Genomic DNA, 25,388 nt, shown 5'->3' on the forward strand with positions numbered 1-25,388 from the left:
AACTCCAAGAAATGGGGCATCCACAACTTCTCTGGGCAACTTGCTCCAGGGCCTCCCCACCCCCACAGAAAGTAATTTCCTCTTAATATCTAAATTTACTCTCTTATCTAACAATACCTGCCCTTGTACAAATTTCTCTCAGGGTGTTTCAAAGGACATTCCAATCTGCTACTCAAGACAACTGAATGCTACGGAAAGAAAAACTGCCATGCATTTAATTTAAGTAGTTCCATGCACTTCTGGAAAAAGGAATGGATCAGGGAACAATTGTGCACTACCAATTGCCATAATATAATCAGGAACCCTCCTACACTATTCCTCTTCCAGCAATTTGGGGAAAATTATGAAATTGCAATACCTTTCGAATTATAATAGCTTGTACTAAACCTACTAACAATTGATTCTGAAGTTTCCTTACAAAAAAGAAAAAACTGGCATTTTGAAAACAGCATTTATCTACCAATACATGATTGACATCTTGGGAGTACCTGTGTACCCAACAATAACAACTCAATTTCAAAGCAAAACCTTGCTTTTCATGTCTTTATAACGAGAGGAACATGGAACAATTTTAAAATGTTCCATTAAAAACTGACCTTTTTTTATTGCCAATTTCTACAAATGCACACAACTGCAAGGTGCTGCACCTGTGCCAGGGCAACCTCTAGTACCAATTTAGGCTGTGGTATGGACAGAGGAGGAGCAGCCCTGGGGAGAAGGACTTGGGGGTGCTGGTGGATGGGAGGCTGGACATGACCCAGCCATGGGCACTCCCAGCCCAGAGAGCCAAACGTGTCCTGGGCTGCTTCCAGAGCAGTGTGGGCAGCAGGGCCAGGGAGGGGATTCTGCCCCTCTGCTCTGCTCTGCTGAGACCCCACCTGGAACCCTGCATCAGCTCTGGGGTGCCAGCACAGGAAGGACATGGAACTGCTGGAGAGAGTCCAGAAGAGGGCCACCAATAAGGTTAGAGGAATGGAGCACCCTTCCTATGACAGGCTGGAAGAGTTGGGGCTGTTCAGCCTAGAGAAGAGAAGCTCTGGGAAGAGTTTATAGCTACCTTTCAGTACCTAAAGGAAGGCTACATGAGAACTGAAGGACGACTTTTTAGCAGGGCCTACTGCAATAGGACATGGGATAGTAGTTTGAAACTTAAATAAGGTCAGTTTAGACTAGCTACAGCAATGAAATATTTTAGAGTGAGGGTGGTGAGCACACTGCATTAAGAGGTGGTGGATACCCCATCCCTGGGAACACCAAAGGTCAGGTGGATAGGGCTCTGAGCAGCATGATCTAGTTGGGCATGTCTCTGCTCACTAGATAATTTGTAAAGGTTCCTTCCAACCCACATTATTCTACAATCGTGTCAACCTTGAGGTATAGGAGTCACAGATCTACCATTCCACATATATATCTACACAGTTAGGAACTGTACAAGTGTCACAGGTCCAGACCAACACAATTTCCTTAATCCACATCAGAGCTCCTGCAGGTGAATAAGCCACTATCAAAAATCTGTCTCCTAGTTTTTCATTTTCCTGAATGAAAGGAGGTCATCAATAAAGCTGCAATAATCAGATCTATAGCAAGCTACCTGTTGCAGTCTCATTGACTGAGCTGCTCATCAAAGAACACCTTCATACAGCACATCCAGAACAGGCAGCGAGCTTTACCACAGTGTGCTGCAGAAAAATTCCAACAGCACTTTCAGTAAAAGCTACAAGATACCTTAGAATCCCAGGGAAAATGAACCATTACTACGACATTTCTGCAGCACTCATCACGAGTTATACTCATCATGTATCAGTAGCAGACAACTGGACTTCTGTGTGGCTCTGGGTTGCCACACCCTGTGTCATTTTACAGTGACAAACAGATTACTACACATAACTTGATTCATCATTAAAGAGTACACCTGAAATATTGGGGGAAAGCAGTAATGATTTTAAATGACCACAGCAACACTAACAGTTAAAGTCATGATGATGAAAAATCAGTATGGACCCCAGTATGAGCTACTGAAGGTGCGAATGCAGACCTACATTTTGAAATTCCAGAGGATAACACACTACTGAGAAAAACCTAGAAAGTCACATTAAGGCTGAAGTTCCAAAATATAAATCATTAGCTAAAAAATACAGTAATCCTGAACAACTATTATTTATATTTAAGCCAATAAAAAAAATTTAAATTATTTGCTCGAAAGTAAAGTAATATGTAGTTCAAGAAAATTCAATTACTTAAATATGAGAAGCACAAGATTAAAGATAATCCCTTCCCTAGAGCAGCATTATACCTAAGGCTGGTTCTGGGTAGAAGCCAACTATTCCAACTGACACAAAGGAATTTGCCAGGAAATAGGGAAGATGGAGAAAAGAGGGAAATCCCCACAATTTCATCTTCATTACATGGATTATGAACATAGGTTTTAACACTGGCACTATGCAGACAACTCAACCGACTGAGAAGACATTTCTCAACTGTTAAACAATAAAACCACAAAGATACGTAAAAAACCTCAAACCAGAATACAATGGGTTTTGCCGAAACCTATATTTTTACCTTGATAATTTTCTCTAAAAATTCTCTCTCAGGATAAGTCTTTGTCTCTCTGACTCATTTAAAGATTAACTGTCTTTAAGAAAAGAGCTGTCTTATTACAGAAGCAGTGCTCTTGTACTTCCTAACAAATTTTACAAAAAGCAATAATAAAGGACTCATCTGGCGCTAAACAGAATCATTACTACTCTAAGTGACCTATTTCTTGCATCCTCTTATCGTGAAACCTCAAACCATTAACAACCTTTTGCATTTGTAATAAAGCAGTGAATGTTACTATTTTTGCCCACAGTGTTAACAGCTCTCTAAGGGACAGAGAAAAGGCTTTTCCTTTTAGGAAAGAGAAGTCATTAAATTTTGTCTGCATACTCCTGGATTAAACTAATTTTGAGTCTCCTGCCAAAAAGGCAAAAATGCTTAACTTCTAATTAAACTTGCAAAACAACCCAAGCATTTTTATTTATGTATTTGTAGCTATGAGAGGGCAGTATCAAACTGCTATCTTAATACAGACTGAAAATATTTTCACCACTTTTTCCTGCAAGAATTGAAATTAAGTTATTTGTAAATATTCAAACATATTCAAACAAGTGATGCCTGACCAAATCTTTTTCTCCAGTAGCAGAATTTAATTCTAAAATGTTAGGCAGCTGTCATTCAGCATATTCAAACTTAATTTATTTTTACTAGCTCACTGAACAGATTAGGTGTAATTTTATTTTTTTTCTTGCAATTGAAAAACATGCAAGCCAATAAAGCAATAGAACCAGTACTAGTGACAATATAAAGTACATAAATGGAATAAGACTCGATTTGTAAGTGTTTTCTGTGGGTGGGACCCAAAATTCAAAATCTTCAAATCAAATTTGAAGGTTTTTCTTAATCTCTGTAATTTTCCAGTGTCAGTTTTCTTCTGAAATCCATATGCAGCAATCACAGTGCCACCTTTTTTTCCTCAGGTCTCTCGTATTTTAAGGCTGAAACTGATCACAACAGGTAACTGAGAAATCTAGGAAGGAATTACATAAGGGTCAACACTTACTGGCATTTACATGATCAAAACTTCAATCCTACTGTACCTGCTCATGCATAATTTCATGCTGTGCCTACAGGACAAGCTGTGTAGGAGACTGCATGCATACACTGCAGCTCATTCACTTGCAGTAGCTTGATGACTGGCTTGGTAAGACACAGATCAACTAAAAGTTGTCACCTGTATCCAGGGTATCCTTGGGGATTTCAAGCAACAAGCTGCTAATTCACATGAGTATACATATATATCTGGTAGCTACAAATGAAGAGGTACTACACTGAGTAAATGGTACAGAAAATTCTCAGTGGTACAATTTCCACAGCAAACCTTTCTAAAAGGAATGTCATTCAGAACATATAGATAGATAGATAGATATATAAAAAGGTATAGAACTTAAGTGTATGGTTTGGTTGAATTTGTCCAGTGTACTCATAAAAATATTTTACTTCTTCAAGAAATGTAAACATTTCTTTTCTAGAATTACGAGAATAAGCCAACTGAAAATAGGTGAATGGTAAAGATGGAATTGAGCATAACTAAAGCTTTTCAAAGGGCTGTGGGAAGTTCAGCATAGAAAATGTATTTCTGAGGGCTGAAAATTTTGACAATTGGAAATTGAAAATAGCCTAAGACAGAACCAAAGGTTTCTATTTATGTTTCTGATTAAAGAATCTCTGAAGCCAAATTCTTTCTTCTAAGGCCTGAAAATGTAACTGCCTCTTGGAAATCAGCGAGTTGGTGAACTCCCAATAATGAAGACAGACTGCACACTTATGCTTCAGTTCTGATGATATCAAACAAAATGCTAAGATACAAATATTCCACAGAGGTAATCTACATAATTGGTACCACCCTAAATATTCTGTTCATCTAATTAAAGTGGCCACGGTGGCACTGCAAAGCTATACTATAATTGAGTTCCGAGTTTTTAATCACTTGTGGTATCCCAGTGTTACTCTCTCAGTGAGCTACAGGCTAGCCAGTCATACCTTACTGGACATGAAGGATGGAGAAGGGTAACAAAACTCTTAGCCTGAAAGACAGAAGAACAGTGGCTATAGCAAATAACCTTGACTAGTTCGTGTTTGGGAGGCCACAAGATATATGTGTGATGGAAGGGGGGAGTTATGAGCAGCCAAGAGATAATTCAAGAAATCTGCAGCAAAAGACAAACACAGAGGCAAGACTCTACTGAATATGGCAGCATGCAGGTACCAGGTGAGCCTACACTTCTCCCTCCAGAACGACATACTATTTGTAATATGCATACATTTATGCAAATGAGAAATAATCATGTTTAGTAGTTCACATCAGTCAGCCCACATAAAAATGGAAATCAGATCTGGGTTTCAAGGCGCACAGAAATCAAGCGATTTAGACCATTATTTAAAAACATGTAAGTAAAAGTCCAACCTGTTAAAGGACTTTAATCAATACTACCACTCAGAGTTTTACATTATATGGTATCTCATTCATTTTGAAGAACATGAACTTCATTTTGTCAGACTTCTAGCCTATCAAAATTCAACAACATGTTACTGTTACTTTTTTCTTTAATATAACCATAAGCTAGAGGTATTAATTGTTTTGATTTATTTGTAAGTGTAAAACCCGTATCATACTTTATTATCCTGTAAATGCTTTTCTCAGCCTAAAGCATGGAAGTTACAAATGAGTTAATGCTTTGTTTAGAACAGACAACAGATGGAATTCACCCACTTGGAAGGGAAAGTCAGCTTTTCAGGGCTTCTACAGGATTGGAAAAAAAGCCTGTTTCTAGCATTTCATAAAGTGTAATGGGCCTTTCAACACCAGGAGATGCAAGATCTTCAGAGAAACTTTTAGGGACAAGACGGAACGCTATCACATTATTTCTGCCAAGCTGATGAGATAAACGCCCAGGTCAGAAATTCCATAAAGGGATGAAGAAAACGGGTAACTTAATGAGAAGTACTAATTTCTTGGAAATAAATTGGGGAAATGAAGAAAAAGAAAAAGGGATGCAGTCTGAAGCATCCAGAAAACAAAAGTCAGTGGAGCAATGCATTTTAAGAATGACCATACTGGTGATTTCCAATATTCAGGGAAAGAATTTGATCAAAACACAGCACATTTTGTTGTTCACACTTAGGCAACATTCTTGCTTTTGTTAACTCAAGAAACCTAAAATGAAAAGGCACAGAAAACCAGCAATAAAAAGGAAGCTTCCTATTTTAACTTTTTTAATCATTACTCCTGAACTCCAAATTCTCTGCCGACATCACTTCAATTAATTACACTTGTGGTTAAAACTTATCAATATTATCCAGCCTGTTGTTAGCAAATATTAAAGCAATGGCTCACAAAGTTTTCCAGAAGACATCTCAATGTTTTATTTGCAAACACACTAAAAACCCTCTTGCACCTTATAAATGCAAACATAAAACATTACCCATGCTTCTATTTCAATGTAACTATAGTTGTAACAGTTCTCTTCTTCAGGAGGGCAACAAGGTCTTTCAGACTACACATGCTCCTTGGTTTTGCTTTGTTTTCAAAGATTCTCTTCAGCAGAATGAAGATTCTCACACTAGCTCACTCTTTTCTCCAGCCCAGAACAGTCTAGTGGTACCAAAAAAGCTTACCCACTCATGTTATGGCTGTTTCAAAATAAAGATAGGACCTGGCATTAACACTTCAAATTTCACAGCACAAAGGCCTTCTTAACATCTCTATCAGTGACTTGGTACAGGAGGCAAAATATACTCATGAGGTCTGCAAATAACAGTCAACAGGGAAGTGAAGCATCTGACACTTCAGAGCAAGCAGGGCTTGCAAGAAGTCTGGAAGAATACGGGTTAACAGCAGCCTCATGAAATAGAATGAAGGCAAATGCCAAATACCAAGAACTGCCCCAGGAGTACATTTTTCTGATTCAAACTGTACAACATATTACATAGATTTAAGTATGTTTGTTAATAGTTTTGATTTGTTCTACCTTACAACTACTGAATTTATTCTTCTTAATATAGAACTATTTCTCTTTCAATTAAACACGTTTTATTTTCTTATTACTTCCATCACAGAATCATGTATTTAAGGAATGCACATGCTCATTTGTTCACCCATTCCACTTAAAGACATGTACCAAGCTTCAGTACGAAGTTAATCACAAAAACACCTCACTTAATTTCACTGTTAGGTCTGTCTTTCTCATTATACTAATCATGCACCAGCAACAAGCAGCAACATCTTTACTGTGAGAGCTTTTTGACATGGGTGCAGGACTCACCCCTCCTGCCTTTAGCAGCTTTCTTCTGAATTCCTCTGTCGGGTTGTTGAATGTGAGCTTTTCACAGCGGAGGTGATTTACAGGTGGGTGGCCTTCAAGGTGCAGGAATAAGTCATAGTCAAATCGAACTTTCTTAGGTTCTTCCTGAGGGTTGAAAATAACCAGATAGAAACATCTAGCACCAAAACTAACTAAGTTAAAAACAAAGGCTACATAAAGACTGTCAATTAAAATTACATCATTTTAAACCATTCTCTGTGTTCTCAGACACACACAGAATTTACCAAGTGTCAGCTGATCTACAGTAAATCAGAAAATAAGAGAAGCTCCTCTTGGCCCATGGTAGCACAAAGCAAAATGCACAAATTTCATGAACAGGGTTTACTTGACACTGTTAACTCATGTTTGGCCCAGGCTACAGACAGGCACATAGGCAGATACCAGCATTCAGCTGACACAAGGTAACTCAGTCAAAAACAATTACATTTCTGAGCCATATAGAGTACTGAACACAGTGCAGTAAGTTCTGAACACAAATTTCTCCACTGCAGCCAAACAATTGATTTCTTTACAAGTTATAGAAAGAGGGAAGTATGAATCTGCTGCACCCAACCGTATTTGATCTCCTACATATAGGGGTCTGCTTATTTCTTAAAGAAACTTCATTGTCTTGAACAAGTGTGGTCAGGTAGATTTCAAGTGTTTCCCCAGAACTTTCAAGCAGTTAAAATTCTCTGCCACCGCACTGAAAAAATGAAACTGAATGTTCCCTGTACCAATACGGAAAGAGAAAAAACAGAAAAGGCAAATTTATCTCAGAAACCACCAGTGCTCCAGTGTCCTGAGAAAGCCTCAGCTGAAAAAGGACACTGGTTGCATCAAACAGACTTCAGTATCTTCTATCTATCTGATATTACAAACTAAGCCCATTTTGTGTTACACATTTACACAGTCCCTTCTAGAAGCTGTATATGCAATAAGTGCTTTTTTAAGATCCTATTAAGCAGCCCTTCCTCTAGAGGCCCTGATGTGCAATGGAAGTCACCAAATCAAGCCTTATGGAAGAACAAAAACGAAAAGTCAACTTGAAAAAAAGTTTCAGTAAAAAGGGAGCCATGAGGGAAGACAATGAAGAGATATAGCAGAACTTTAGCACATATCCAACACTATATGAAATCAAAATGCATGTTCTGTTCAGTGACAGATGCTTTAGAAATTCACATTAACCATGCTGAATTTTGAGCCAGGATTCCAAGCATGGCAAGAACAAAAAGCATAGAAATCTCAGTTATTCTAGGAGTTAAATCAGAGGTTTCAAACTTTCAGTACACCCTTTCAAACAGCCAATGGATATCCTAATCTGTCTCATCTCTAGACTTGGAGCAGAAACAACAAAAGGAGACCTAAAATTGTCTGTTTCTGAAGACAAAAGAAAGTAATTCTCCTAGATGAACTATTTTCACAGTTCTGTCATAGCTCATAGAAGTAAATGACATCATTTTTGAAGGCAAATATGGATGATATTCCTGGTTAAAAATATTAACATGATTTCATGCAGAAAAATATGAAAGCAATTTATTCCCTGATCTTCTAAGAAAACTGCAATGATGCTATTGGCAATGTGTTGGTAGCAGCAGCTTTGCCATAAAAGCCAAGTTACAATAAATGGTAGTCTTCAAACAATTTTGTGGAAAGTCAGATGAAAATAACCAGTGATTAAAAAACAGACTAACTACACAAAAGACCATCAGTACCACTGCACTGCCATTATTTCAAAACAGGGGAGATAGAATGTTCTGCAGTTTATGAGCCTTATCCTGTATGAACTGCATTTTCCAGAGCAGGAGTCTTTGACCTAAAAGCACTTTTAAGGAGTTTGCCTCAATGACAAACAACTATAGCCTCCTGTTGCTGAATTTGGGAGCAGGGGCTGGTTGTAACTTTTGTAACTCCTTATAGCTTGGAATATTTTTCTATCACAGTGAAATACCTATTAAATTTTCCACCAATTTCTGTTTAGTCCTGGGAACAGGAACCCTTTAACTCTCTGTGATCCAGGCAGTTTCCTGTACCCCTCCTTTCTCTCTCCATGAGGGCGTTTTCTGAATCAGAAATTCAACAGGTGTCTACCTTTAATAAATGATGATAGTACATGTCCTCTTCCTTCTTCTGTCTATCTCCTCTTTTTCTGTATTGGAATACCTGTGAACTAACTGCCTTAGGGGTGGAAAGAGCAGCTGAGCCAGGAGAGAGTAGTAATTTGCCAGCTCAATTTTTGTGCCACTCTTCCTTTGTATTGCACCTACCCCAGGGAAGTGAATGCTCTGCAGCTGTGTAACAGACTGCCTCACAGTCCAACTGTTGATTGTTGTATTACATGACACCAAAAAGTGGTGAGATGTGTTTGCAAACTTCCCAATTCCACACATTGCTTGAGGGTAAGGCAAGTTCTTATCACTCTTGATCTCAGTCTAAGCCACAATTTTTTGCTGGGGAACACTGGAGGCTTGCAGTCTCCACAGTCAGAAAAAGCAGCCACAAGTCTGAGTGGAAAACAAAAAGAAATGTTGGGCAGGAAGCTTTCTGTAGAGATGCTCAGTGATTGACTCACTGTCTTCTACGTTGTCTGTTGGATGAGCATTTAACAGATGAGTTGAAGAGACTGGCCTGCTTTTCATTAGATTTCTTGAATGAATCAAAGCACCTTCCCTAATAGAAACAGGACTAAAAAGCATACCAGAAAGTCTGATCAATTCACTGCAGCAGTCCTGTTTCACTTCCAACAGCAAACAGGATTAATAAAGACCTGCTCTTCAAAGATTGATACAGGGAACATGTCAGAATTACCTGTTCAAAACCTACAACTTCCAAAGTCCCTGAACAGAATTATCCACACCTCACAACTTAACAGGGCTTTCTGTGAAAAATAAAAGAGTACTGAAATACATACATAAAGGCACACATAGCTAACCCCAAAAGAAATTTTAAATTATCAGGGTTCCAGAAAAAGTTTTTTACAATGCATTTCTACTTTCTTTCTGTTTTAGTCTTTTACAAAGCATTCAACACATTAAAGATATAATGTTGATTTGATTAAAATAATAATTTCAAACTACATCTTGATAATTGGTATCTTTGAATCATGTTAAGTACCGTAACAGCTCCACCAAGGTGCGTGACATATAAAGGGAACCTGTCAGATATTAAGAAGGTGTACATTAAACTTTGCAAGATTTTGCTCTTTAATTTCACACAAATCCAGTTTTTTTATCTGAACTAAATGTTAGTAATGCAGACCCCGTTATGTACAATTAAAGAAAACCTCTGTATTTGCTATTTGAGAGACTCACAGTAAGTGCAGCAATTAATTAGAATGTGAAGACTCACAATAACCTTAGTTTTGTAGAATGGCACTGGATTTGGTTTAAGCCTGATAATGCTGAATATAATGAGCACTCGCCGTCTAAAGGAATATTTTTTAACAGACAAAGGATGCAAGATTAAAAAAAAGACTGTTTTGAAAGATCAAAACCTCAACCAATTATAAAGGTTTGTAATACTAAAATAGAACAATGAGTTCATTGTGTAATGAACATTATCAAGAATGCTGTCCTTCCCTCAAGTGGCTCTTTAAGCATTAAAGTCTGTCCACTTTTTAGCAGAGTTAGTAATTCCTCTGAATAATTATTATATTTCTCTTCTTCAATAAGGCAATTTTAATTTCACAGTTATATACTAAATATGGTCCACCAAGAGTCAGTATTAGGTGCACAATTGTTTAACTTCTCCATCAGTGACCTGGATGAAGGGGAGGTGCCTCCTCAGCAAGTTCATTGTGGCACAGAGCTGGGAGCAGTGGCCGATACCCCAGGGCTGTGCAGCCCTTCAGAAGGGCCTGGGTAGGGTGGGGAGATGGGCAGAGAAGAACTCTCTGAAATTCAACAAAGGCAAACGCAGGGTCCTGCACTTGGGGAGGAACAACCCCAGGTACCAGCACAGGCTGGGGGCTGATCTGCTGGAAAGCAGCTCTGAGGAGAAGGACCTGGGGGTCCTGGTGACAGCAAGCTGTCCATGAGCCAGCAGTGTGTCCTGGTGGCCAAGAAGGCCAATGGTGTCCTGGGATGCACTGGGAAGAGCATTGTCAGCAGGCTGGGGGAGGTGATCCTGCCCCTCTACTCAGCCCTGGTGAGGCACATCTGGAGTGCTGTGGCCAGTTCTGGGCTCCTGAGGACCAGAGAGGCACAAAGCTGCTGGAGCTGGTCCAGTGGAGGGTGACAGAAATGCTGAGGGAATCTCTTATACAATGGAAGGCTGAAAGAATTGGGCCTGCTCAGCCTTGAGAAGAGATGACTGTGAGAGACTTTACTGTTTGCAAGTATCTGAAGGAAGGGTGTCAGTGGATGGATGCAGGCTCTGTTTGGCTGTGCCAAGCAATAGGACAACAGTCAACAGGCACAAACTGATGCACAGCAAGTTCCACCTGGACATGAGGAAGAGATTCTTTAACATGCAGTGATCAGGCACTGGAACAGATTGCCCAGAGCAGATGTAGTCTCCCTCATTAGGGATACTCAAGAACTGTCTGGACACAATCCTGTGCCATGTGCTCTGGGATGAACCTGTTTGAGCAAGGAGGCTGAAGCAGATGACCCTCTGTGGTACCTTCCAACCTGACCCATTCTGTGATTCTGTGAAACACAATTACACATATCTACATGTTACAGTAATACTGGGCTGAGGAACAGCATTGATTAAGATAGCTTTAAACATAATTCTTAACCAAATTTACAAACTAAACTTCAAAACTTAAAAAAACCCTTATTTCCACATGTTGTTTTTTTATTTATACAAAACATGAGATTCCATACCTTGTTTTTGAAGTAAACCTCAATTGGTAAGATGAAACCAGCATATCCAGATTCTTCAACTTTGTAGGGTGGGTCCTTGCACACTAAAACAGAGAAAAAACGGTATTTTAAAAAAAGAGAAATAATCTGAAATTCATCAGCAAACTACGTGAGTAAATTCGTGACAATAGCTCTATGTGGCACTGTTAAAAAACTGAGCATACACAGAGTAGAATGCATCTATGCACAACTCAAACTGAATTTTTCTGGCAAATTTTTCTGGCCTCCACTTTATAGATAGGAAATCTTTATCTCAAATTTGAAAACTTTATTATCGGGGAAGGGGGGACACAACACACCACTTCATCATATAGTGAAGAACATGAGGAAGGTTAACTATGGTATTAGGTTTAAATATTCACATTTTCTTTACAGGATTCAGACTTCTGTAACAATACAGTGCATATTATTAGCCATAACACAATCTTTTACTTCAAGTTCTCAGTTTAATGCAAGGGTTTTTAGCTACTTTGCATCCCCACAAATGTGCTGAATAGCAGATCTCTGAAGAAAGTGGCACTAGCTGTCAACTCCAGACAGTGACAAAAAGCAGGTAGTTATAGGACTTGGAACAGAACCCATCTCTGCCTTCTCCTGTTTGACTGCATGGCAATCTCATTACAGAATTCAAATCCACATAATACACTAGCACAAAGGGAAGCTAAGCTTGAGAAACCATGCATCTAACTGTAGCATCAACTCAGATGCTTCCAAATGCTGCATTGCTATGTATGACAAATCATGTCTATGGCACTACCATCTCAGAGAAGGTTTCTCTACTGTAGATTGGTAGAATGATGCAATTAATAACACAAAATGTTCACTTCCTCAAAAACATCTCCTTTAGCTCTGTCAACCTAGCTGACTGGAAAAGAAATTCAAACTATCAGATGAATAACAATTTGCTCAGACGTATACTCCTTTCAGAATTGCCTGGAAGATTACAAAAATAATGTATTGCAATTAACTGTACAGGGCCTGATCACCAAAATTACTACTTTTAGCAAAGCACCACAGATGGGCACTTAAAATCCTTTATCATCCGGAAAACATGACTAGGCCCATCAGACACACCCAGGAATATAAACACTCTCACGTTAGCTTTCTGAGGACACTCATGCTTGGTTAATCCCAAGTAAACAAACACAGCAGAATTTTCTACTACTATCTTGCCATTCTCCTCATTTGCTAGCATCAAATCTCTCAAGGGTTAGGGAGATGACAAGTCCTTGGTCACCTACTGCAGCTTGCTGTCACTACCTCGTTTACTACGTGCAACTGCATGTTTCCCACAAAAAGGAAAAAGGAGAGAAAAAGAGCAAAACCCATCTCTTTTATGCACTGTTCTGCAACATTGTTCCCTTGAAGCTACCAAAGTTTATTTGTTTCTCCTGACCAAAAAAAAAAAAAAAAAAAAAAATCAGAGCAGCTATAGTTTATAATGTTGGATTTTAAAGGTTTTGAAAAAAAAGCATTATGACGATTGGTCAAATCTAAGTTGGAAACTGGAAGAACCTCCCAGAAGCAGTATTTCACCTTATATTGGCACATCTTCTCCTAAGAAGACCTGACAGCACTTGAAAAATGTAAATATAATAGTCCTAGTTAAGCACAGAGCTTAGAGTAATATGTACTGGCAATTTTTCAGTCAATGATAAAGAAGCCTTCCTGCTCCTTCTCTGTCTTCAGCAGACAACTTGAGGAGACAGCCTTCACAATATTTTTTGAATGGTCACACACAGAAGATTGAAATCCACCTACACAAAAATGGGGAAAGATTATACAGCAGATACTTAATCAGCTGGAAATGCAGAGGCTTTAGAAACAGTGATTTCAGGGTGCATATTTGTGACGTCACAAATATCACATCAGCTTCTTCCTGAGTGCTTATTTGATACAGAAAACCTCACTAGCACAAATATTTTTCATTGCTGTCCTCATTAAGCTCTTCTTGCAGATTTACACAGCTGTCATGCTGAATAGTACCTTATCAAAGGCTCATGGCTCTTCAAAGAATCTGTAACAGCTCCCAGTTTTGATAAAGCCTGGATAATGGGCTGCAGAACAATCACCAGAAAACTACTCTGGGTGTCTTCCCAGACTGAAAGATGGGCTTTTAACACAAGAAAAAATCTAGTCTTGTGAATTAAACTTTCCTGAAGTGAAAAGGAAGAGACTGAGCAAAGCTCAGTGCTATTGTGTATGTGAAGACTGCAGTTATTGCATTTTTCTCATGTTTTTTGTGGAAGTCACCACTGACAGAATGTACTGACAAAAATGGTACTTCTATGCAGTCTGAAACAGCACTCCCTGGGCTAAGTTCTTTTTGTTTTAGTGAACTGTCATAAGGAGTAACCAGGGCTGCAATGACATCTGTGGTTTAGCCAAGCCAACAGGAAATCATCCTAGCAAGGTATACTGAGCAGAGAATAGAGAAGTGGCAAGAATTAAGTAAACTGCAGAAAAGGAAGTAAGAAGACAAACAAAAAACCAAAACTGGACAGGAGAGAGGCGGGGAGAAAATCCCAAACCTGTAGTGAAGAAAGAAAAGAGAAACAAAAGCAAATTGCAATTATAGACCAATAGAACTCAACCAACAACAGAAACTAGGAAGGAGTGATTTTGCAAAAAGAAGCATCTGGAGACCCTAACATTAACTTGTTAGAAATTGTTACAAACAATTTCCTCCTGATCCAGAGGAACAAAGGCATTTTATCTCTGTCTGCCTCTTTCCTTTAAAGTGACAGCTAAAAATGCATTTCAAGCTTCAGACTAAGTGTCCTGAACACCATTTACTACTAAGACTAAATTATTATGGTCAGGTTTCCTTCTCCTAACAAAAAAGCTTGTATGAACACAATTTCCTCTCTCTCTGGTCTATCTTTTGACTAGGTGGTCCAAATTCAAGGCAGTCTCTACAACAATTAAAGCCCTGAGGGTTCTAAGATCCAGTTAAAAACTGGTATCTGATAAGGCAGTTCCAGGGAACATCTTCACTGAGATAAAGGAAGCTGGCAACAGCATACAGAATAACAAACCAATTATAACAGGTTTTCCTGTCACAAGAGTTGTAGGTCCAGGAGAAAAGTAAAAAAACATAAGCAAAATTATACATATTTCTTTACGTGCACTGGCCACAGAATAAAATGGGGGGTTTTGTTGCCTGTGTCAGGCAAGGTAAGGAGTTTAGTTCAGTTGATCAGAGCACAGTGGGAGTAACACCAACATTGTGTATTCAATCCCTGTACAGGCCACTTAAATGTTTGGGCTTAATGATCTTTGTGGGTCCCTTCCAACTTAGAATATTCTGTGAGTTCATGGCAATGACCTGTTATTGTATGTATGTCAGAATAATAATTTCTCTTCTCCCATAAATGAAATTTCTAGTCTTAACATATTTGCAAATACATTTGCTAAACAAAAAGATCAACTAAAACAATTTTTGGCACAATTTTGAAATAAAAATAGGAGCTCATGCAACACTATCATACTATTGAAGTCTGTCCCTTATGTTCACCATGTTTCACTTTGTGGGATGTGCTGTGGGATGAACATTGCTGTAACAAGCAGTAACACTAGGTATGTTTAAGGCCACAGAACAAAAATTAGATCAAACCAGTCTCTAACTATATCTAAAGCTATTGTCAAATGCTGCACAGGAGCTTGAACACAGGTGAAACCAAATGACTCGTCAAGTCGTAGAAAGATAGAGGGAATAGGGGAAGGTGTAAAAGCTAGAGCAAGACAGCTTAGGTCCTAGGACAAGAAGAAGGTGAAGTGACTGTTTTCCTTAATGCTGAAGAACCATACACATGTGCACGTATGTACAAATGCACAGATGGTGAATTCTAGTACTGCACACACTTCAGGTGCTCACCTACAGTATACTGTCACTTAACCTCCTGTGACAAAGGACTACTCAAGACACTTAGCTGCAATGCTAGATGTACTACAAGCACTTAATGAAAAGGAAGAGTTAGAAACATGCTGGTTATGCTAATCCTTTCATTTTGAGCTGCCTTCTTATACAATCAGGTTCCAGTAATTCATAAATGATGGTAAGTTATTGAAATGCTCCTCAAACAAAACCTGCCTTACAGCAAGCAACTGCAACTGGGCATCATTAGCAACAACATTATCACTCCTACTACCACCACATGATTTTATTAATAAGGATGTCTTCTCAGTAATGTTGTGGAGGATGCCCAGTCGTCTGACAGGCTCCCTCCCTGGAGATCTACCTCTTAAGAAAGACAAAACCACTTAGTCCACTAAGCTGTGGACCCCTTCCTGCTTCAGGACCCTATGTTATCTCCCTGTTAACTACTGGTCATTTTATCTCAGTCTCAGATCATTGGCCCCTTTCCCAATTCTTCCCTTCCCTATAAAAACCCCAGCTTTTGCCCAGTTCAGGGGTAGACTGTCACAGGCCCCCTTTGCCGAGCCTGACAATAAAGAATTCTGCAGAATGCTACACGGCCTCCCATCTCTTGTCTACGCATCAGCTGGGGTAACCCATGAGCAGAGCTGGGCTGATCAGAGCTCATCACTGCAAGAGCTGAAACAATTTTTAAAAGAGCTGATCATGTGAAGCCTCAGGCTGCATTCCTAAGGGTTACCCCTGGATGGAAAATGCCTGGAACTCCCAGGACGACTGTTCCTTCTCAGGACCTCAATCCAGGATAGTTGGTGGCAGAGCTGGGGGTCACACAGACCCCCAGCCCCAGCAACGACTCAGTATCTGTTCAGGTTATACTGCCTAATCATGCTATAACAAGGCCCTGCAGAGGGACCTTGACAAATCAGAGGGCTGGGAAATCACCAGTTGTATAAAGCTTAACAAAGACAAGTGCCAGATTCTGCACCTGAGATGAGGCAACCCTGGATATGCAGAGAGACTGGGGAATGAGATACTGGAGAGCACTGCTGCACAAAGGGACCTTCCCACATCAAAATATTCCATGGATCTGTGACACTCATTCTACACGTAAGAAAGAAATCAGAGTGCACAGTTCTCGTCCAGTGCATTCTACAACTGAATTCTTTTGATAATGCCTGCAGAATGAGTCACCCAAGATCACAAAGTCAGAACAAGCACTGATGATTACCTGCCCCCTATTCTATCAGAAGAATACACCTTCTCTACAGCTCACATAAATTGCTTAAATAATTTATCTCAAATGTTTTATTTCTTTATTCCACACGTGAAGCACTACTTTTTCTTTCACAAATGCATTCCCATGTGTTGCATCAGACATTAACTGACAGTGAAGAACAAATGCAATCAAGCCACAATGCCACATTTTACTAACAGTGGCTACACTGAAGCCTTTGGACATAATAACAAAAAAAATAGTTTAAGCAATCTTTCTTAAAAGCTTTAACATGAGATTTATTTGCCAGCTTTAAACTGCTGAACACTTCATGGATTTTTTTTCTTTATTAAAAATACAGTCAGAAAGAACAAGGCAGAAGTTCCCTTTAAGCAGATTTCAACAAAACATCAGGATGATGCAGAGCAATGTCTGCAAAAATTCACACATTTTATGCATCCTGCAGGATACTCTAGGTGAGTGCCTGTAAGAAGTGATGCCTTCTTAAAGAGAACTGGTTTAACTATAAGGTTTCTTGTACCTTATTTTATAGATATTTGCCCATTATTTGCTCATATTGGTCACACTCGGATCAACTTTTCCATCTATTCAACACTACCTTCCTTAAAAGGAGTCTCAAAACCTTCTCTTAAGGGGTGGCATTAATTTTCAGAGGAAGGCATATTGTGGTACCAAATCCCTCGTGCAGCAATAAATATTCAGCTTTGAGTTTTTAAAAGCTCTTTGACTCTACTATTCTGCAGCTCACCTTGCCAGCTGGAAAGGTCCAGTACTTTGAAAAAAATACCAAAACAGTCTGGAAGTGAATGGCTCTGTTATTTTCTAACATTTTCAGGCACACCGCAGCCATTAATATATATTTTTTAAAAAAAATTTAGGCAGGTTCAAGCAGAAACTAGCAAAAATTACTAAGATGAGTGTGGTTAATTTAAATTGTATGTCCTAGACTAGGAATGGACTATTTATTTGCTTCATACCTTACACTGACCTGTACTTCATGAGAAAGATAAAACCCCAAGAGAAAGCACAGAAGGCACTAAAAGTTCTAAGACTAGGCTCTCAGCACTGCCTTTACAGATATATTACACTGCCTCCCTCACATACGGAGTGACCAGAACCCCACCACTTTTACCAACTGGACAGAATAGGACACAGCTTAAAACCCCCTAAATAATGTGAACCCTAGCGAAATTTTGGAGTGTCATTTTCTGTACACACTGTCTACTCCTCAACCATTCAATAGCTTCTTCATCAACTGAGAACAATCCAATACACAAGGCAGGAGCACATGGAAGTCTCCAAGACTGTGGCTGAGTTTGGACTCAGTCACACCTAAGGCTCCATTAGGAATTTAGAAACCAAGGGGGTCATCTCTGAACCTTGTGACTCAGCAGAATGGTCTCACCATTTTACATGCTTACTCTTTTCCATCTCTGGTCTCTGTGAGACTCATTCTAACCTGATTCTAATCTGATTTTGCTTTGTGTATTTCATCTACGTAGTAAGTAGCAGAGTGACCCTTGCTACTGAACTTTGTTAGTCACAAATTTATATTAAACCTGCTAATACTTCGACAGTAATGTTTAAGCAACCTAAACCACTCATTTGCAAGTCACTGTTATGTGTGATGGAGCTCTGCTTTCCTTGAGGATGGCTGAATGCCTGCCTGCCCATGAAGGAAGTAGCGAATAAATGCCTTCTTTTGCTTTGCTAGCATGCACAGCTTTTGCTTTACCTACTGAACTGTCTTAATCTAAACCCACGCTTTCCACTTTCACCGTTCCAATTGTCTCCCTCATCCCACTGCCCGGAAATGAAAGGCTTTTGGCTGGTGCTTAGATGCCAGCTAGGGATAAACCACAACATTACCCCTCCAGGACTTCCAGCAGAAGGACTAGTCTCTTGATATATAAAGATCCTCAGGCAGCTGCAAAGTTTCGAAGTTCAGTACATATCACACATGGCGCAGAAGCCCCACCTCTTGACTGAAAGGACACAAAGTTGTCAGCTATATTCTGCAGTGCACACACAAGCAGAAGTCCTTACTGAGACGTTTAGAAGTTACTGGAAATGTCTAGGATTATGCAATCAGGATTATGCCTGCCATCCCTTCTGTCTGCTCCCTCATGTTTCCTCTGAACAAGACAGGAATGTGAAAGAGGGGAAAAGAATATAAATGAGTACTTTTAAACTGAAGTTATTCCTACATTCCCTGCTTTATTTCTAAATGTGGTTTTTCAAGACAATTATATTTTCTCAACAAAGTTTTTACAATTTCCCAAAAATTACTGTTAAAAAAATACATGTACGTCTCAGGTATCAGTGGAGTAAGGCACTTAGAGAAAATACCTGGTCTAGAAGTCTTTCTTAGACAAGTGTGACACCAAAGCAAAAGAAAAGCCCTTAAACAACAAACTGCAGCTAAGGCTGCCTGGATAATAACACAATAAATTAAACAATTATCTTTGATGGAAAACACATTAGGTATAGCATTAAAAACTCAGACAATAAATGTCAATTTGCCCTGTAGATACCATTAGTATTTTAAGAGTAATAAAAATTTCCTGTAATTGTGCACTAGTACATTCTGATATTTGTATAGAAGATACAGCCCTTGAAATTTCCTTTTTTACTTAGAAAAACAGCTCCCACAGTTGCAGGATTTGAAGTACTTTCTTTCTTGGTTATTAATTACATATCTATTCTTCCCATTAAAGACTTGGCATAGAGAATACCTTCTCTTAACACCCAGATACCTAACACAATAAATCTTATTCTCTATTTTAACTTCATTATACTACATAAAGATCAAACCAGGAATAAGCATTTCAGAGCAAACAAAGTCAATCTGTAGACGAGTGATGCCATAACTGTGTCAGAATTTTGGGGTTAAAGAAGTTTTATCAGCAAGCCAAGACTAATTTTTTTTCATCACATCTCTATCCTTCATGGTTATTTTACTTGATTCATTAGAATCAAGAATTATTAAGACCGGAAAGGACCACAAGGTACAACCTCCCTGCTCAAGCAGGAACATCCTGGAACACGTGACACAAAGTTTTTGAATATCTCCACTGAGGGAGACTCCACAACCCCTCTATAGACCCTTCTCCAGCAGCTCTGTGCCTCTCGGGTACTGAGGAGCCCAGAACTGGCCACAGTTCAAACAAAACATAACATAAAATAAACGAAACAAAAAATATCTCCTCAAACAAAATTTATTCATACCATTCACTAACAAATGAAAAAATATAAAAAAGTATGTTGAGTCTGTTATGTAAAACACAGGTGTATTAATATGTCATGAGCTTAAACTATCTATCAAAGGGTATTGCTAGGGCTAGAACAATTATTTATGGTAAACAGTGTGTTTACATGAACCTGCCTGGTTTTTCTGTCACCTAGTATTACTTGTGTAACAGAACAATACAAAGTTCTGCAATCAAAAATACCCTGAAAGGGAGAGACTTGCAGTTTGTGTGCAAACATGTTTACAATTAATATGATGTAAATGTATGCTTCAGGCATAAACTGAGTTTAAGAGCTGTGTTTGCATACAGGTGATGCAAATGTTGTATACACTGGCATGCATGTAATGATCACAATTACACTATTAAGCTGTTAAGAATTTTGAGGAAAGAAAACAGCCATGTGAGGAAAAGGAAGTGGCATATAAAGCTACAACTTTCTTCAACCAGAAATAATTAAAACTGCAATGCTGTTCCGGACCATTGTAGCATGCCCACAGCTTTATTCTTCTGCTTAAGAGAGGCAGAATAGAACAAACTATTTCAATTGGAAGGGACCCACAAAAATCATCTAGTCCAACTGCCTGAACACTCTAGGGCATAGTTCAAGTATGTTATTAGGGACATTGTCCAAATGCCTCTTAAACACTGATGGCTTGAGGCACTGACCACCTTTCTAGTAAGCCTGTTCCAGTATACTTGACAGCCCTTATACTGAAAAAATGTTTCCAAATGTCCAGTCTGAACCTGCCCTAGCACAGCTTTGAACCACTCACACAAATCCCTTCACTGGGTCATATTGAGAAGAAATCAGCACCTCCCTCTCCACATGGCCCCTCAGGAAGCTGTTCAGGGCAATAAGGTCACCCCTCAGCCTCCTTTCCTCCAGACAGACAAACCCAGAGTCTTCAGCTGCTCCTCACAGCATGTTCCTTCCAGCCCTTGCACCAGCGTTTTTTCCTGTCCTCTGGACACATTGGGGGACCTTCCCACCCTTGTCAGGCTGTGGGGCCCAGCACTGCACACAGGACTCGGGGTGAGGCCGCAGCAGGGCTGAATCCAGCAGGATGATCCCAGTCACAGCTGGTGATGCTGTGTCTGATGCAGCCCGGGATGGGGTTTGCCCTCCTGGCTGCCCGGGCACACACTGCTGATTCACCCTGAGCTGCTGCTGAGAGCTTACCAAGGCTTCCAGCTCAACCTGCTTGTTTCTAACACAGTTGCTGATGCACAAGCATTTCAGATGCACTTAAAGATACAAACACATACACACACACACACTGAAAGGTATAATGTATTAACTCACAAAAAGCTAGCCACCAATACATTTCTTCTCAAGCTCTGTGCCCTACATTCTAAACAGTTGACAAACTCCTCTTTGCACATAAAATGGAAACAGAAAGGAACAAAATAGAGATTGAGCCATAAAGGTAGAAAATCTTCAAAGTAACCCTGAATAACTGCTTTAGCTGTAGGCCAATTCCAGGTGAACAACTAGTTTTTCAAAACCTGTACCTTAAAAATTGCTAAATTAATTAAATTGCATTTGCCCTAATAATCTGATAGAAATCTGTAAAATAATAAAAATAAAGTGATCAAGTAGTCCAAATAGAGTTTTAATAGATCATAGCTACAGCTTTGCCTAAGAAAGCTAAGTATTTTCTTATGCATGAAAACCATCATCATGGAGTACTTCAAGTTTGCTCTTTTGAAAAGATCAGGAAAAAAGTGGACTAAATTGCATTTGCAAATTGGTCTTTTTTCTTTTAAAAAATACTGCAAAATTAATTGGAAAGCTATTGATGGAACCTTTACCAAGCTTTTACTCATTTATATGCTACAGAATAAACAGTTTCCTCTGTAATCCCTAGCTGTACTTGTTTCTGAGAGAAGCAACACAGCGTTGTTTCCAATTTTCCAGTCAGTGACATCTTTCTAATTTCACTGTTGAGTTGCAAGCATTCAGTAATAAGGAAATAGTTTTGAGTATAATTCTGGAGGAAAACTTTTGGGGTTTGTAGCTATTTTAGCTACACAGACCTTGAAAAAAAAAAGTGAAGTGCATCTCAATAACATTTACATAGGCAAACTGCTAACATCAATTTTTTTTGACAAAACACCCCAGTCTTTGTTCAGATAACATTATCATACCAAAAATTCTTCAGAAATCACTGGCAAAGCTAAGTTTTGGGTTTGCGAAGAATACTTCAATGGAAACATTAAACTTTTGTTCTTCGCAATGTACTTATCTTGCCTTGTATGCCTCTGGCACATATTTTCTCCATGTATTGTATTGATTAAATAACAGCTTGAAAAACAGAGAGAAGAAATAATTCAGTGTAAACATCTTGAGCAAAAATTAGAGTGCATACCACCAGCCAGACATACAGGAAATAAGTAATCTTAAACCACCATAGCTTCATTCACTGTCATGACTCAAAACAAGTCTGCAGAAGAACAGAAAACTTTACACTTTTCTTCAGTTTTGATAAGGGGAATGTAATGATTCACCATGGGTGAAGAAAGGCAATTCAAACCTGCAAAATTATGTATGCGACAATTTAAATCTAGAAAATATCCTCAATTTAATATTAATTTATAATTCTTTCAGGAATTAGAGTAGATATTGTCTAAAGGACATTAAATTAGTCAAAACGGAAATCAGGATTTTATGCTAGCATATCACGTGCTTTCAAAGGAATCATAATCTCAACTTTTTTATATAAAAGCCAATTTTCTTGCTTGGAGACAATTCATCCAAAGCATTATTTCCCACAGTAGATGGACTGACTGACAATAGCTAACTATAAGCATAAGATGGGTTTTCAAAATCTGGCATATTTAATTCTGGAGATTCCTTACCTTTCTTATTCTTTAGTTGATGGTTTGGGTTTTGTTTGTTTGTTTGTGTATTTATTTTTGTTATTTGTTTTTGTTTTGCCCCCAGCAAACTGGGGGTGTATTACTTCATTACCTGAAGTTGTAATTGAAGGATTAACCCTGATATGTAAGTGGACCAAACTTAAAACTGTAAGAAAAACTTGTGACCATCATCCATCTTGGGTATAGGACATCTAAGAGGCTTTTGATTGCTCAAGGTCACCTACTGAAAGCCTTTAATAAATACCAGCTTTTATTCTCTTAATCTTGTATAGCCTCTCTTTTAGGCACCCACTCCAAGGCATCAGTTGAACTAGTTTGAAAGCAAACCAGTGATTGTTTCCAAGTCAGAACTAGAATTTAATAGGAACCAAACCAAACAAACAAAACCAAATAAAAACAAAACAAAACAAACAAAAAAAACTACAGACTACAACCTGACACCTTGCTGGTCAGGACGTTGGTAGCAGTCCAATTAAATGATGGCTACAATCCTGTTGAAGTGGCAGGTGTGGTTCTGTTCAAGCAGTGATTCTGTATAAGGCTTTGATCTTCCTCTGAAGGTCCAGAGGTAGTTGTGGAGCTCTTGTCCTCTGGGAATTTGGTGGATAAGGCTGCCTGTGATGTTCTCAGATCATATCCAGGTAGGAATGCTTGGTTCCCCCCTCTGAGCAGAGCATCTCACAACGGGATGATGTAATTTTTGAGTCATGCAGTGAGGCTTTTCTGCCCATTAGCAGAAGTTATCTCGTGGATTATCACAGATGAATCATGGAGAGATAAGGAGCACTGCCCCACTTGGCTTTAACAGCTTATGGAAATTGTGATAGAATAGATACTTTTGGTTGTATCTTACATTGTAACCTAAAACAGTGGTTCTTCTTGTGTTTTTTTCCTAGGAATTGTCCTAGGAAATTGTGATAATACATGTATCGTAGATTTTGTTTCTAGTCTGATCTTCACAGATTTGAGAAAAGAATACCCCTAACCACAGTGTGCATGTAGTTTATTGCTCAGTTAAGAAACTAAAAGAAAGGCTATGTGTCTGTTTCCCTAATCAGAGCAAAACTCAAAGCAGGCTTCCCCACTCATTTTTCTGTATGTTTTCAGAAGATTAAGTCTTTCCCAAGCAGCCAAGTGTTTTAAAAATATCATGATATATTGAAGACCAGTGATGTTAGTTTTTTAATTCATGATGTTCCTAGTAATTTAATTTCAAAAAGGTAAGCACAAAACTCTACAGATATCAGCCACAAGTTTGACTGTCACATTTTTGGACCATCTGTCTGTCTCTGACTTTCTTTAAAACTGCCTTTCAAAGCAGAACTCCACAACTAGGCAACCTAACGGAAAAACTGCCTCCTAAAACACCATTGTTCCCCTTTCTTCTCTTGTGACACGCTCTTCTGCTGCCATTTCCATGGTTTCCCCTGCAGACAGATAACACAGGAGCCTTTGGATAGTTTTGGAGATTTCAAAGTGATGGCAAAGAAAGTACAGCTTGTGGCTAAAAAGCAGATGTGCTTATTCAAAGCAAGTGGAAGACTGAACAGACAGCAGCAGCCAAGTCTCACTTGGTGCAGACACTGGACAAACAGCATCTCAAGCTGCAAGCTCTGGGTCTGGGCGTGCAGGCTCTGGAAAGGGTTCCTCTTTGCAGGTGCTGCTCTCCCCCACCCAACCATTTAAGGGAGCACTCTATCTTCTACAAACCCACATATATCCTAACAGTTGTCCTCTGAAACAGCAGACCTTGTAGGAAGTGAGGTTGAACCTCTGCCATCACACAACTCCTCTGCAGCAGCAACAATCACCAGCCCCTGACTTGGCCTGAACCCAACACTGAGGATCACCTCCTTGCTTCACACCACCCAGGTGTATTTGTGTTCCCCATTTGCTTCCCTGCTACCAGTCATAGTAAGGGCTACTTCTGAATAGTCTTAGCTGAGAAACTGAACAACAAAAAAAACCCTCTTCCTTAAGTACGATGATCACAGTGTCAAAAAATGCCCATCCACAGCCTCATGCTGAATGAGCATTGAAGAACTTTCCCATCCCACAAGCAGAATCCAACATACAAAGGAAACAATATTAAAATTGAGGCTGAAGACTTTCTGGTGCACTTCAGTACAAAAACCTGAAGCGAAGCCAGTAACATGCCAGTAGGACCTCCACATCTGAAAGGTACGGAGAACCCTGAGGTGAAGTGGAGTGAGAGGGCTTTTGTTCTAGCACACAACTTCCACATCCATCTTCAGGAACTGACTGCCAACAGCAGCAGAACTTCATCCATGTGCTTCAGAAACTAAAAACACGTCCAGGGCTGTCTGCCATGCCATTTTAGACAAACTGAGATTACGGGAAATGCTGAAGAGGATG

General features: G+C 39.2%; 1 protein-coding gene across 1 annotated transcript in view; it reads right to left on the reverse strand.

Moving 5' to 3' along the window:
* MLLT3 (MLLT3 super elongation complex subunit) overlaps positions 1-25,388 on the reverse strand; it is a 115,931-nt gene that overhangs the window by 45,041 nt on the left and 45,502 nt on the right. The window contains exons 3-4 of the mRNA XM_015615287.3: positions 11,729-11,811; positions 6,861-7,004 (exon numbers count right to left, since the gene is read on the reverse strand). Of these exons, the coding sequence (XP_015470773.1) occupies positions 6,861-7,004; positions 11,729-11,811 (227 nt within the window). The remainder of the gene's footprint in view (positions 1-6,860; positions 7,005-11,728; positions 11,812-25,388) is intronic.

Source organism: Parus major, chromosome Z (assembly GCF_001522545.3).
Source record: "Parus major isolate Abel chromosome Z, Parus_major1.1, whole genome shotgun sequence".
In the NCBI taxonomy this organism is placed as follows: domain Eukaryota; kingdom Metazoa; phylum Chordata; class Aves; order Passeriformes; family Paridae; genus Parus; species Parus major.